This window comes from Atta cephalotes, assembly GCF_000143395.1.
Source record: "Atta cephalotes unplaced genomic scaffold scaffold00041, whole genome shotgun sequence".
Lineage (NCBI taxonomy): Eukaryota > Metazoa > Arthropoda > Insecta > Hymenoptera > Formicidae > Atta > Atta cephalotes.
Window position 1 is genome coordinate 1568623 of NW_012130105.1, and position 16012 is coordinate 1584634.

A 16012-nucleotide genomic window follows, 5' to 3' on the forward strand; every position below is an offset into this window, starting at 1 on the left:
ACACACACACACACCACAATTCAATTTCTTATCTCCAATTGTCTTAGAAAGAAAGGAAAATTCACATAAATATTTCAAAGCATTTTTTCATATTTCGAAATAATATAATTGTAATACGTATATCTAATATAATAATGTGTATTCTGTGCCTTATATATATATATATATATATATATCTATATATATATATATAAAATCTCTTTCTGTCTCCTCATGTGCGCGTGTATATGCGTAAAAAATGTGCGTGTATATTTATAAGAAGTGTGAATGGCTACGGAGACAAGCTAAAAAAGAAGCTAACTCAATTATACAATTGACATGCAAGTCGTAGTGATCGATTTATACGTAATTGTAGCCAGAGACTTTTTATATCTATTCCCCTAGTAGAAAAAGTGTCGCGACGAGAGAGAGAGGACGGATCTCGCGTGCGGAGTAAGAAACATTCTCCATTTTTCTCCTCTTTCTCTCTCTTTCTTTTTACTATCTCCTCTAAAATTCAATTCGACGAAATGTCACGTTACGTCAAAAGTAACGCAACACCAACGTTATGATCGCTGAGCTTGTTCTTCTTAATTGAGCATCTTCATGTAACAAGTACGAGATTGCAAATCGAGCTCTATCAGAAATCACGCAAATATCGTTTTTCTTTTTTTTTCCCCCCCGAAGCGAATCACTATATGCGTTACGATGTAATTAGTGTAAATACACGTTGTAAATAAGTGCTATTTCGTCAGCTGTTTATTCGAAAAAAAATACATTCCGTGGACTCCAAGCGAATCTAAATTTATCCGTTGGAATGAAAAAAAAGAATTGCATTATATCCTCGTGAAATGCCTGTATCAGATTAAAATTTATGATTAAATTTAATCAATCAGAAGAAAGAAAACTAATATCAAGTTTAGTGAACTTATTTTCATTGATCATATTCAACCTCAATTTCAATCTCTAGTCTGATACAGGTAGGGGATTCGGATTTAATTATTTGAAGATTATATTTAATTATATCTGAAGATGATATTCGAAACCTTCAGAGAGATATGATATTTTATAGTGATAAAAGGAGCGATATTTTATTGCTAGAATTATCGCGCAATTTTATGGAAGTAATATTTTGCCGTACCTACGTTCTATAATTTAGGAATTATATTGGATTGTCCGAAAAGTTCGTGCCGATTTTGAAGGAAAATCGAAACGCAGAAGATTTAAATTTTAGTATACATTTATTAAATTTAAATCTTTTGCGGCACGAACTTTCCGGACAATCTAATATTTCATCTAGAAATACAATAATACGAAATTATTGTATATCGTAGATACACTAGACTTTTTGATTTTTTTTTCCACTTTATCGGTCTTCATTGCGAGTGCCGAAGAAATCGCAGCTTTGCGCGAATGTATGAGTGCGCAATAAAATGTACATAAAATGTACTTGTAAGAGAAAAACGAGAACATACAATCATAATAAATCCGATATATGTATATAGGCGAAATTGTATTTTTCCAAGCGAAAGAAACGTTCGAGCGGAAGACTTATTTAGCGTTTCCGAAGGGGACAGCCCTGTTCCCCGCATTTGTTTTCTGATTACTTACTTGGACATACTTTCCCGAAATAAAGGATTTGCGCGAAATCTCCGTTCATACTATTTGAATCATCGACATAAAAAATAATTGTTTTATAAATTATGTATATTTAATTCATGCAAATCTGAAATATAATAATAATAATATATAACTACATACATACATTGTATTACATACATACACTTTAAAGAGGCAAGGAAAATCAAGGGGCTATATTTGCTTTAGTGAAATTGTCTCTCAGTTCATATAACTTCGAGCGCCGATAAATTGTTTCATTGTTTTATGAACTGTGTATTTAATTCATGCAAAATCTAAAACAATAATATATCTGCATACACACACGTTGCATTATTCTAAAAAGACAGAAAAAATCAAGAAGCTATATTTATATTTATTTAGCGAAATCATCTTTTAATTCGAACGTAAAGTCATTGTTTTACAAATTATGTATATTTAATTCCTGCAAAATCAGAAATATAATAATATATTTTTCAATTCGTACAACTTCAAGAACGAAGTTTTATAAATTATGTATATTTTATTCCTACAATTTAAATACATGTATATCTATGTCATATAGATGTATTATTTTAAAAAAGCAAAGATCAAAGTTATATTTATTTTAAATACAATCTGCTTAACACAATAACATTAATATTGGGTTGTCCGGAAAGTTCGTGCCGACTAAAATTTAAATTTTAGTATACATTTATTAAATTAAAATTTTCTGCGTTTCAATTTATCTTCAACATCGGCACGAACTTTTCGGACAACCCAATAGTAACATTACGATATTGTGTATAATTTCTTGCTAAACAATGTTATGTACAACATGCGTTATATTCCATTTATATTGTTGCGTGGAAAATTATATAATCTTGATACAGGATGCTTTGATGATATAAATCGACACAAGTGACGTTCTATCTTTGTTACTCATTAGATTGCGTTCTAAAACGTAACTACAGTAACCGAAAGTTTATGTCGTCAATTATAGAATTTTGATTACTATAATTATGATTTAGAACGCACCCCTGAATGTTAGAAAGATAAAATAGGTCTGTTTTTTTCCATAGGACTGAATTTCCCCAGGACTGAATTTCTTACACTTCTCTTCAAGGCTATGTTCAGAGTCCCATTCAAATGTCACCCAGGTATAACTTCGTCGTTTATCAAACGTTAAACAAAACATACTCGAGGAGCATCCGGGTAGGAATTCGAACATGCTCCAATGTGAAAAGAAAAAAAAGAAGATAAACCAAGAAGTGCAGTCTTAGGATATGGAAAAAGAATAGATCTAATCATAGTTGTGTTGATTTGTGTCGCTAAGAGTAATATTCATATTCTTATATTTAAGACTATCTTAAGTACAGTCTTAAGACGCTAATAAGGCCCTCTAATTTCGTGACTTCTTATTCTTAAGATTGTACTTGAGACGGTCTTGAATATAAGATTCGACTATGAATACCGGCCTATGAATTCTGGTTAGTTAATTCTTACTCAGATAGTATTTTACGGCACAGTACGTTGCAATCGTGAAACTCTGAAACGTTTCATCGCGCGCGCATGTTACACTTATATGAGATATCATGTGTTGAAATTCGAAAGCACATGAAAAAATCATATAAACAGCATGTTGACCGCACGTTGCCAACACAATATTACGTTACGTTATAGCAGTATATTGACTGCACGATAAATTATACAAATTTTGTCTTTTTGAAACAGCGCGCTAAGTGCATGATTACGGCGTGCAAAATTTTTATTAATTTTCATCTTGAAGCCAATTATGGAAACTCTTCAAGGCATCATCATCATCAATGGCTGCGTTCAGCGAATCCAACTGTTGAGTGAACGCTCATTGTTTGTATCTTCTTTTTAAATCATCCAATCTGTATTTTAGATCAGCATTTTAGAAACCTTTTTCTGGGTGTAACAAAAAATCAAAGCGATGAGCTGTGCAATGCAGACGTTACTCATATTCTTCTGAAAATAAAAATATTAGGTATACAATTTTGCTTCCGCCGTTTTTTTTCCGAAATTCGAAGCTTTATTGTAAAAAACTGGTTATACATTTATGATTCAAAGTATTATCCATCGCTGGCCACTACTTTCTCCCATCTTTCGGGTAGTGTACGAATCCCGCGTCGAAAAAACTGGTCATCTTTTGAGGCTATCCACGAATCGATCCAATTTTTTACTTCTTCATAAGACCGGAAGAGCTGGTCAGCCAGGCCGTGTGCCATTGATCGAAACAAGTGATAGTCAGAGGGAGCAACGTCTGGAGAATACGGCGGGTGGGGTAGGACTTCCCATTTCAACGTTTCCAAATATGTCTTGACCACTTTCACAACATGGGGTCGAGCATTGTCATGCTGCAAAATCACTTTATCGTGTCTCTCGTTGTATTGCGGCCGTTTGTCTTTCAATGCTCGGCTCAAACGCATCAATTGCGTTCGATACCGATCGCCTGTGATTGTTTCAGTCGGTTTTAACAGTTCATAATACACTACGCCGAGCTGGTCCCACCAAATACAGAGCATGACCTTGGAGCCGTGAATATTCGGTTTGGCCGTCGACATGGAAGCATGGCCGGGAACTTCCCATGATTTTCTGCGCTTGGGATTATCGTAACGAATCCATTTTTCGTCCCCAGTCACAATGCAATGCAGAAATCCCTTCTGTTTTTGCCTTTCAAGCAGCTGTTCACAAGCAAACAAACGCTGTTCAACATCTTTCGGCTTCAATTCGTACGGCACCCAATTTCCTTGCTTCTGAATCATTCCCATGGCTTTGAGGCATTTTGAAATGGCTTGTTGAGTTACTCCCAATGATCGTGCCAATTCTTCTTGATTTTGACACGAGTCTTGCTCAAGTAATGCCTCCAATTCTGCATCTTCGAAAACCTTCTCTCTTCCACCGCTATGCCGGTCTTCGACGTCAAAATCACCGTTCTTTAACGAAGCATTGAAACCACTCACGACACGTTCTTTCACTAATAGCGGCCTCACCATAAGTATTTGAGAGCATTCGATGAGCTTCAGTCGCAGATTTCTTCATATTGAAGCAAAAAATTAAAACTTCCCGCAAATGATGAGAATTTGGCTCGTAAACTGACATTTTCAATCAATTTATGATACAGACACAAATCGACTAATGTTTCTATGGGGTTATGTTGACAGATGCCCAAGTTTATTGTATGACGTCTATGATCTATTTATTTCGACCACCACTTACCGCTAAAGCCATCTATAGGAAAACGGCGGAAGCAAAGTTGTACATCTAATATTTTAAGACCTAAGGAAATGGAATATTGTTTTCCACTACCTGAAATAGATAGCTTGGCGCGGGTTTTTTTTAAGTGGTTTCCCCAGTAGGCCTAATCTACCATTTTATAAAAAAAAAAGAATAAAAATTTTTCACTGAGAATTTTTAATCATATTATGCGTTTTATTCCGTTCGTGTTTTTAAACACGAGTAATTGAACTTCATTGTGTCCCTCTAGTGGCGATATTGTGCACTGCTTGAAAATTGGACATATTGAATATTTCTGCACGAAACTAGCGTAAAAGTACAGTGCAATTTCAAAGTTATCACCTGCAGTTTTGTTTTAATGCTGACAATGTAATCGCATACGGGAGAAATCTACGTGCGAGAATGGAACGCACACAAAAATTCGGCACAAAATCCGAACAGCACCGTGCATTTTTAAAGTTATAGTACGCAGTTTTGTTTTAATATTATCATTGTAATATAATTTGAAGCTATAACAAAAACTGACGACATTGATTTGCACAATACTTGTATAATATCTATAAAAATCACAGCTTGTTCAGCTGTAACGTTTACACGGCTGGTTATCTGGGAATATATTTATAAGATCATCTTTTTCTTAAGTAGTCTTATGATATTATGAATCAATCAGTATTAGCATTTTAAAACATTACTTAGATGACATTCTTAAAATAAGAATGGACTATGAATATCGTCTTAAATGAAGAAAGTATTCATGATTGCGATAATAATTAACGCATATCGTATATTCTGTTCCTATTATTATAGGAACTAATTCCTGTATTATATATATAGGAAAACTGAGGAACACTATGCTATTTTCCAGCGCATTATGCCTCGATAAATAAAGTTATGAGCTAAATCAATGAAGTTAATTTCTTCTTATGCCCGAGCCAAAAGTATATAAAGATGAATACAGAAAATGAAAAGAAATTAATACATTTAATTTATTTGTAAGAATTTCTGAGAATAATTCATGCAAACATCAAGAATGTTCCATTCAAGAATATTCCTCGAGCTACGATTCTCAATAATCGTCGGTAATACTTTTCCTATGGATGGTAAGTGCAATCGTTTCGTGGTGTTAAAAGTGTAGATTAAAAGCGACGATTAATCAGATGATTTCGAAGTCGCGGGAATGCATCACGTTTGATCACGTTGCATCTGGTGAGTCAATTAGTTCAGTTAATCATGAAATGACATGCAATGACAATAATATTTACAAATTATCACGTCGCAGAAATGTCGCGATGTTTCTTACGAACTGATTGAGTTTCAAGGTTGCAGGTTCTCTGTTGCAATATATGATTATAAACTATTGAAAATAATAGAGGTTATAACAACCTGAGAGATGGCTGATGAAGTTATGTGGAAGAGGCCTAGAGCGAATGATGATGAGGAGGAGCTTCTGCGCCAGCAGGAAGAATTCCTGAAGGCAAAGCAACCACCGTCCGTGAAGATAACAAATCTAAAAGATTCTACCAATGCTTCAGGTGCTTCAAAATCGCGATTTTCAAATCTGAGGCAGTCTAAGGTAAAACAAGATGTAGTGTCCACTTCACAAGGCAATGGAGAGATGATAAATCCGATCATGAAAGACAAGATTCAGGATACAAAAAGAAAATTGCAGGACATGGTGCAAAATATACCTGCAGTATCGTCGAATATAATACTTGGCAATATCATGGAGAAGAAATTTAATATCAAGGAATATGAGTTTAACGACAATCGCATTCCTACAGCAGTTGAGCTCCCTGAGATTTATGGATCTGATGACATGTCACTTATAAACAAGGTATGTCTGATCAAAACATATCTCTGATATTTTTTTAAGTCTCATTTTGTTATTCTTTTGTAGAGCGATAGTAAGCAGAGTTTATTCTCGCAGAAAGTTCTTTCAGAAAAATTAAAATCTGTGAGAGACAATTGGATGAAGATTCATATGGGCGAATCTTCCCACTGCAATAAGGAAGAAAACATTGTAACAAAGTATAATTTATTTCAAATTTACAAAGAAAATTCGCTAAAACTAACACAAATGAGCGAAGCAGAAATATTAAAGGAAAAAAGAAAGCTTGAGGAGACTCTTGATCCTAAGATAATACAGTTTTTAAGAAACAAGAAAAATAAATTCATGGAAAAGCCAATCGAACAGAATAGGCAACTTGATGCTTCAGTTGTGAACAAAACTGCAGTGATTACAGAAGTGTCCAGTGATAAAAAGGTAAGGCTTTCATCAAATGATAATGAAGAAATGGACTGTGAGACTGATGTAATAAGTACTTCAAACGCAAAAGAGACAATGAATACAGAAATATCTAGTAACAAAAAGATAAAGTTATCTTCGGATAATGTAAATACAAAAATGGATTGCGAGGATGACACTTGGAGAATACCAGACTCCTCCAAAGAAATATTTAAAGAAAGTAAACAGAAAGGATGGCTCCATATGAACACTCCTGAACCAGAAAAGTTGAAGTGGATGGAAAACTTATCGGAAGAGGAGAAAGACGAGGTCTTACCAGACAAAGAATACAATGCGAGATTTGATTTTAACGGTAAATAACATATCACCTCATTTTGCTATGATATTAATTATCTTTATCTTTTATTTCTATCATTCATTTTTTTATATTTTTAGGTCTTTTATTACCATACAAGGATGAGAGTTTAACTGTAGACAAAGGCCTCTATCATCACGGAGAGGAACCCGAACGTCCCGGATACTCCTTTCAAGAATTGCTGCAATTGAGCAGGTCTTCCAATCAACAGCAACGATGTACAGCCCTTATCACCCTGGCCAATATCATGGAGAAAACGCGCAAGGGTTGGTATGATAAGGCCTTGCATCCAGCACCACTGACTGCACTCAGTCAAAAGAATATCCTGCTGTTGCTGAGGTTCTCACTGGATGACTCGTCGGTAGCCGTGGTCACGGCGGCTCTGCAAGCTCTCAAAGCTTTCCTGGTTAGTGAGGCGGATGAGGTATGCTTGGACAGACTGCACGGATTCGAAGGATACGTAGAACCCACCCTGACACCTCAACTTGAAGACAACGATACAAGTAGTTTGAAGGATCACGAGCTGGCGCAATTGGATGCCGTGGCTGCGTTACTAAGATCGGATTTCTTATTGAGAATTAGGTATACGTATAACTTTGTTATTATATTTTTCTATTAAATATTTATAATTCTTTGATTTAAATATTTTGATAATCTTGTGATTTTTGTTCTTGAGTTATGTTTTTGTTTGATTCTTCTGCAAATATAATAAAATAAAGCTAATTTAAATGTAATCATTTGTAGATACATTTTAAGTGCGATGCATCCACCACCTGTTGGAGTAAAGTGTGCTTTAGAAATACTTATCCGTCTTGCGAGACATTCACATATAACAGCATTGAATGTCTCGTCTACGCCATATTTGTTAGACAGTATCATACAAAATTTTATACCGTTGTCTACAGACCGACTAGGTAAATTATGCTTAAAATAATACATAAAAATATATTATCTTTAAATAAGTTTAAATAAATCTAAAATTTATTTGATAAATAATTATTGATATATTATTTAAAGAGCCTGGAATTTTTACAGCGATGCAGGATGAGATAAATAATGTTTACGGGATTCCTGTAGTTACAGCGATTAAATTATGTCGCATTCTCGTCACGTACGGCAAGAAGCCCATCGCACAAAAATTAGATAACTTTAAAATTATCCAAGCCATTCTAATGTACATTAGCAGTGAGACAGAGTAAGCTTTCCTATACATCTATACATAATTTTCGTATATATTTATTTTATTAAATATATAATATTTCAGTAGGAAAGATCACATAAATCTCAGCATTGAGAGTCTGCGACTCTGGCGAATGCTACTGCATTACAAAGTAGGTCTGGACAGTGTCACGGGTGCCCAGTTAACTCTCATATCACAATTACAGCTGTTATTAAGTAATCATGATATTCAAAATACGTCCGAGTTGGCGTGCGAGCACGCCGCGGCATTGATTGCTGTAGCAAGTCACGAAAAAATATTAAAATCAAACATTTCTACATTGCTAATGAAGTGGAGTACGCAGTTTTCGTCAGTGTCTAATCCAACGGTGAGAGCAATTATTATTGATCTATTTAATTAGTTTATCTGATCTAATTAGTTTATCAAGTAGGTATTATAAAAAAATAATTATTTAATAAATATTAAAAAATATTAAGACTATATTTATTTCTTGTGATATGCTTTTTTTTAACTTGATTTTATCTTAACATTTATCAATATTCGAGAAGACATATAAAGTATTATAAATTTCAGTGGGGTATTATGAAATTAATTGCGGAAAGTTTATCGGCTGTTGACGAGATATCGTCATTTAAAACAACATGGCTATCCAACCAGCACGTTTTCTTAACTCTTCGGTAAGCATACTCTTTTTTTTATATTTGGAAACACACACACACACACACACACACACACACACACACATGCACACGCACACAACATATAATATGAACATATATATTAGATGTAAGTAAAAAGAAATCCATTATTTTTGCATGAAATTGAATGGAAAAATAATGGATTTCTTTTTCTACACCTAATATAATTACAATATTTATATTTGTTTTCTTACAGTTCCAGTTCAAACTTATTGAGTGACTATAACGCGGCTACGGATCGGGAACCGTCCTGTCTTCCAAACTTGGATGTTCTCACAGAGAATGGAGAGTTACAACCGATTGTATCAGTGAATTCGTGCATACCGTTCTTAGCGACAATATTCAATACACTTTACAATAATTCTCGCGTAGCAGAAATTCGTTTGATACTTAAACACCCATCCTTCCTCAAATATATAGAAGATTTGGAAAAGACCGAATGGACTTTAGAAAGATCGTGGTTTAGCAGAACGGAGTTATATCTTTTGACAACAGTAGTACAAGCAGTATCCCTCCTTGGAGACACAATCAACAATCGAACAGCTCAAATTGTGTGGAAGATCACCATCAAACTCATCTCGACGTTACCTGCGGACGCCACGGATCACGTGAGGAAGCTCTTTCAAATTGCGTTCTCGAATGAAAAAGTAAATTTGGAGATAATCACCAACGAATTAGCCAAATTAGACCTGACGTCCACGGTAGATCAGGTCAAGACAAGCTTGCGTTCCGACGCAACGTCGTTGTACGAGAGATATATCGCGGCGAACGGCGATTGGAACCAAGCAGCAATGCCGAAGGACTGGCTCTTCTTACCGCTAGTTCACATATATACAAAATCCAAAAACGATATAAAGTTGCAGTCGGAGGATAAGAATAGCGTTTTGACAGTGCTAAGCCTAGCATTAGTCTTGCCTGATCTCATGGAGAAGCTATCGCCTACTTTGAGATTTAGCAGACTGATATTGGTGTTCCTGTGTGACACCATCTACCTGGACAGCGATGTGGCCATGCTGTTGCTGAATGTCCTGTCGAATCTGCTGAGAAGATATCACGCGCGATTGAACTTTCGAACGGAGCTACCAGGGTTGAGTTCCTTCACTGATATGTTCACGGCATTGTGCGAGCATTTCTATTCGAATTCATACGGCGATGACGGTTTCGCCATGATATTGCTAGTGCCAGTGGCGCAACGACATGATCCACACTACCGGAAACTTCTGTGGTCAGAACACGCGGCCGCGTTGCGATACCTGAAACTGTCGCCGGAGAAGCTGGTGTTGCCATTAAAGGAATATCTCTATCCGGAGGAGGAAGATACATCGCTTATAGAAAGTTACATCACGGCGCTAGTTCGCGGTGTGGTCAAAAAGACATGGTGTCCAATCCCCTTCACGATCGCGATACATCACTCAGCGATGTATCTGAAGCGCACGAACGGGCTGGCGGTGCGAATGCGTACGCAAGTGGAGAAGTTGAGGAACAGAGATATCGCGGACGCATTACTGCACTACGTGCCACCGCAATTATGAATGTAAAATAACAAAACAGACATGTGATTTTTTTGTATTTATTGTATGTAAATAATGTATATATATTTCTTTTAGAAAGATTTCATACCAGAGTGATTTTTAATTATACACAAATGGATTTTGGACTAAGACTGCCGTTCTATGGCACCAATTTTTTGCGTAATTAATCAGAGGCGTTATGCAAAGACGCAACTAAAAACGTGGGACGCCTCTGATCAATCGATCGAATACGTATTATGTTAAAATCTGATTTTAAGCGCCGTAGAACAGTACTTTAAGAAATCGCAGAAAATTCCGAACATTGCATCTCGGATAAAATTTAATTTATTATAAATTTCTTTTCACCGCCTACATTAGAATGAATAAAACTATCATCGCAGTACGACAAAAATACGCGTGTGTATGAATATATACATGCACGCGTTTCAAGCCACAAACTTTGAAAATAACATTTAATCCGTGTTCGCATAGATGACATTTTTTTCCCTGTTCTAAATATTCTCTGAAGTTTTAACATATAATCAAGAATCACCCTACATGCAATACACTTATACAACTTGTAAAGATAACTTTGTTAATCCATTAAACGAGTAGAGAAAGTAGAAACGATCTGCATAATTACAGTAAGCGTAAAGGCGTTAATTGGTCACTTCGCTGATTGCCAAAGTTTTCAAGAATTAAGATACTTCAAGCTCTGAGGACGCTTTTAAAATTAACGTACCCAATAACGCATACATCAAGAGATGAGTTTTATAATAATCCTTTATCTTTCGAAAAGTGCAAAGATAAAAAAGAAAAATAAGCAAGAATTATTGTAAATAAAAAATAACATCGAAGCGAACAATATGCGTAAAAGTGCATCGTACACTTTGATCGCGAAAGCTGACGTCGCACCACTGACACGAGTAGGACTTCTGTCGATGTTTTCAATTATAAAAAAATGCCATTCTCTTCCTCACCATAGCATATTGCCTTGCGATTGATTCGTATTCACAATTAACTATTAATCAAAAATCAATGACGTGTATGTTCGATTCGTGGTACGTATCGAAGTACGTATATACATATGTCGATATGTAAATACCTACACTATTATCAATGTGTGTTCATGTTAGAGTTCATTTTCCTATCGTATATTAATTCCTGCGGCAATCCTTGGCCAGAGAAAACAATTACAATTAATTATATCTCCCAACATTAGATATTTATGATTTATTTTGCATCGAAAAATTAGCGTATGTATAACTATAGATATTACTGGTTGTGCAATTAATACTATATTAACGCATAATAGCTCTGGAATTTCTAAATACAAGATAAATTTAAATCCCAATTTTTTAAATTTCTAAGAATATTATAATGATAATTTAATTAATTTTTTAGACAATTTTTTTATATAAAGTTTCGATGTTTCTGATGAAGAAGAAGCCTCAAAAGATCAGATGTCAGGTTTCTTTAAATAACTTAAGCCAACTATTAACGCAATATTGTTAGCCAACTAGTAATGATTAGTCTCAATTATGCATCGATCGTGATAACGCTTCGAAATTTCGCAATTTATATTCATTGTACTGAATTGAAAATACTAAAGTCTCTCAATTTAAAGGAATCTGGCGATTAATTTTATTAAGTTCATGCTAGAGTCAATTTCCGAAATATTAAGATCATATTTAGGCAAAATTTATATCTATAATTAAATAGAGGCAGAATTTTTAGGCTTCTATTCTTTACATTAATAACAAAATTATTGTAATTTTTTCAAATTAAAAATCGTGAAATTAGATTCGTTGGTATCATCGTTTCTATCTTTATGCTTATCTTGAAGTTTTCTAGACAAAAGTACCTGGCCTTAATTCATCCGAACATAAGCTTTGATACAACCTGTATTTACCATTTGCGAGCATAAAGTATTCAGCCGATCGCATGCGAGAGGCATCGATTGTGGCACTACGCGGCGCGGCGTCGGGTTCCTCGCTGTAATGAACTGGCAACGAGCCGATACTGATGGTGAGGCTGATGACGTTTCGTTAAGATTCTATGCCAAGCTTCCTGTACGTCTCCCGATCCACCGTGACGAGACGTCCCTCGACGCTAGAACAATCGAGCTCGATGCAGTGCAATCTAGCACCCCATTCGCAATGGCTCTGATCATCCAATCGGTAGTATTTGATTTGCAGACAAGTAGTCAGGTAACCGGAACCAAGGACTCTCATGGCGATCGGCAAATCCTCCCGATGACCACGTGCACTCGCCGGGATATCTTTAGTGCTGTGATAAGCGCTGTAAGCACACGCCGCTGTGTTCCTTGCTCGTTCAACCGCCTCCACCTGTTTGCCACCGATACTCAGGAACCTGAAAAAAATAACAGAAATTTTAGAAAAATACATTCTGTAGAATTTCTTTTGAAAAATACATCCGTAAAATATGTATTGGATTACATTGAGTTGGAACAAAAATTTATAGCGCCACGCACTTCAAAAAATTCACGTAACTCTAACTTAATTAAAAGTAAAACAAAATTTAAAAAAGGGTTTTAAAGCTTTTAATCTCTACTTTTATAATAAAAGATCATTTACATCTTCTGAGTTTGATCTTGTGAATTTGCATGTAGAAATTTTTACACGTAGAAAACTATGAACTAAACAAAATTTTTTGTTGGGGAATTTTCTTCTCAATTTTATCTCCTATGCTCAAAAAAAGGACTTCGCATACTTTTTATGGAAATGAGCCAAAACAAATTGAAATTTTGATATGATGTAGATTTTGCTCATTAATTAAAAGTTTCAATGATCAAATATTTTATATATTCAAAATTTCAACCAATTTAATCAGGGCTTCGTTTTTATAAGAAGTGCACAGAATCCTTTATGAAAATTTTCGAAAAAAAACTTACTCATGTGAAAGTTTAAAATTTTCCTTACATAAATCTCGTTTTTAGATAATGTTCTTAAAAGTTTTTTGTTACTGAATTATTACAGATTAAATAAAAGAAATATTTTGATTTGATTGCATGATTTCTTTAAAAATCGTAATTAAAAAAGATTTTTAAAGCTGAAACTTTGCTCTATATTAAATAGTATTATTGTCAAGTTTAAAAAACATGTGGATATGAATATAAATAAAATAGCTAACTTTTGTTTCAATATTTTTCATTATATTATTTCTCTTATTTTTATAAATATTTTCTATTTCCTTTATGGTACACCTTAGAAGGAATTGCACTGAATTTCATAATTCCATGCATAAATTAATTTTTACAAATTAGAGAATTAAATTAAAGAATCATATTAAAATAAAGTACTGTTTTTTATTATATTTAATTAGATCATTATTATTCAAGTAATTTAAGATCTAAAATAATAGCTGAATGTTACAATGAAGAAATAGGAAGACAAAGAGATATAATGACGAACGAAAAAGATAATTTATTGCACTTCCTCACGCTTGCATTCTGCTGGATGACCTATTTCTTCACAACACAAAACTGGTTATTTATTTGTAAAAGAACGTCATTTGCTTATTCGACATATTGACTGTCTAAAAAGTGAGAAAGCCGACAAAAGTTCGAACGAGTGCAGCGGAAATGACGCGAGTCAATGTGCGAGGAACGCGATGAACGCGCGCTTCACTACTGAACGTGAAATTCTTCTTTTTAGAAGCGAAAATAGATGTTTTGCGTAGCACAATCGTTGCCACGTGTGTGTACTTTGGTAATATTTTTCCTATGTCTGGCATAACGTCAAGATAAACGAATCAACGATTATTATGTATACCAACAACATTCCTATAATATCAATTCGTAAAAATTTATCAGTTTATAATGTTTATATATGTTTAGAAATAGCAATTTGAATTGGCAAGAATAACATAAACCAAAATGTGTATCTCAAGTACGAATACCTTTTCACCCAAGAATTTTGTTCAAACATATCGAGCATTTTGAATCAATTTTATAACAAATTAATTAAATCTGGTATCCTTTCGCGGATTAAAACAAATCATTTTTACACAGTAAAAACAAAAACTGCATATTTTATCTGAAGAAGAATTACATAATAAATAAAATGTGATCATACACTAATGAATAATCTTTAAAACATTTATTATACTTCTTAATCCCTTTTTGGGATTAAAGGACGCTGACTATCTAATTAGCTTTGACTTACCGTTAATAACTAAAAGCGCTTATAATTATTGAATAAAGAATTCAAGGATGATTGCTTAATCCTGACTGTATAAACTACATTTATTGGAATCATGCTTGCAAGTGGCTGATCGTTTTTGCTCTACTGGATCTTTCATCCTGATCGCAGATTTGGATCTTACGACAGACTGGTATTTTTGGAGTACTTTGATGCTTAGATCGACAGATCTATATATCTTCAAAACTAGTTCCTGATATGAATACGAGGCATACGACTTTATTTTTAGAGTTATCATGAAGACGACGACAAGAGTTCGCACAAATGACCCGCGTGTGCGATCGTGTATCAGTTGCGTGCATCAGCTTATCGCCTGAGATAAACAACCACAAGAATCAGATCGCTATATCTAAAAATGAATGGTCTGTAAATCCTGCCAGCACGAAAAATGGAACATAAGCAGACGTGTATAATACACGAAGAATGTAATGTAGGTAATTTTCGAAGAAACACTCTGAAATTTATGAATCATTAAAAATTAAATTATTATAGTACATACATTGATTTTTTGTAGATTAATTTTCTACAACATAAGCGGAAACTTTTTATATGGAGCATATGCAAATTCCACGGGCCAAATATCTAGCACGTAGAATTGCTCATGTTAGATTTGAAAAACAAAAATTGGAATTTGTACAGATTTTAACAAATGTAGAATAGAAATAAATAATGATGCGAGCTGACCTAAAGACCGAATAACGGCAATAATGCATGTTAACAAAGAATTTGCACAATCATTACATGTAAATATTTTAATGGACGAATTTATTTAAAAAACAGTTCTCGAGAAACGTACTTTGCGATTTCAATTTAATAATAGGATTCATTTATATTTATTATACCTGCATAAAGTGTATATATATATATATATATATATATATATATATATATATATATATATATTATATATAATAAAGAAACGTATATCTNTATATACTCTCTNTGGTTCATATATAATAAATAA

The 16012-nt window shown here is 34.1% G+C and overlaps 2 protein-coding genes across 2 annotated transcripts in view; one reads left to right on the forward strand and one right to left on the reverse strand.

Annotated features, from left to right (window-relative positions):
- Window positions 1–6226: 6226 nt before the first annotated feature.
- Window positions 6227–10846, forward strand: LOC105622193 (RNA polymerase II-associated protein 1). Its single transcript, XM_012203620.1, has 8 exons — window positions 6227–6670; window positions 6734–7433; window positions 7517–8018; window positions 8181–8350; window positions 8472–8631; window positions 8704–8983; window positions 9190–9293; window positions 9511–10846. Exons 1-8 carry the CDS (start codon window positions 6227–6229, stop codon window positions 10844–10846), a joined length of 3696 nt encoding a protein of 1231 aa, XP_012059010.1.
- A 2027-nt stretch (window positions 10847–12873) lies between these two features.
- Window positions 12874–16012, reverse strand: part of LOC105622194 (CB1 cannabinoid receptor-interacting protein 1-like) — a 7487-nt gene continuing 4348 nt past the window's right edge. Inside the window, exon 2 of the mRNA XM_012203621.1 lies at window positions 12874–13198. Coding sequence (XP_012059011.1) covers window positions 12874–13198 — 325 coding nt within the window. The remainder of the gene's footprint in view (window positions 13199–16012) is intronic.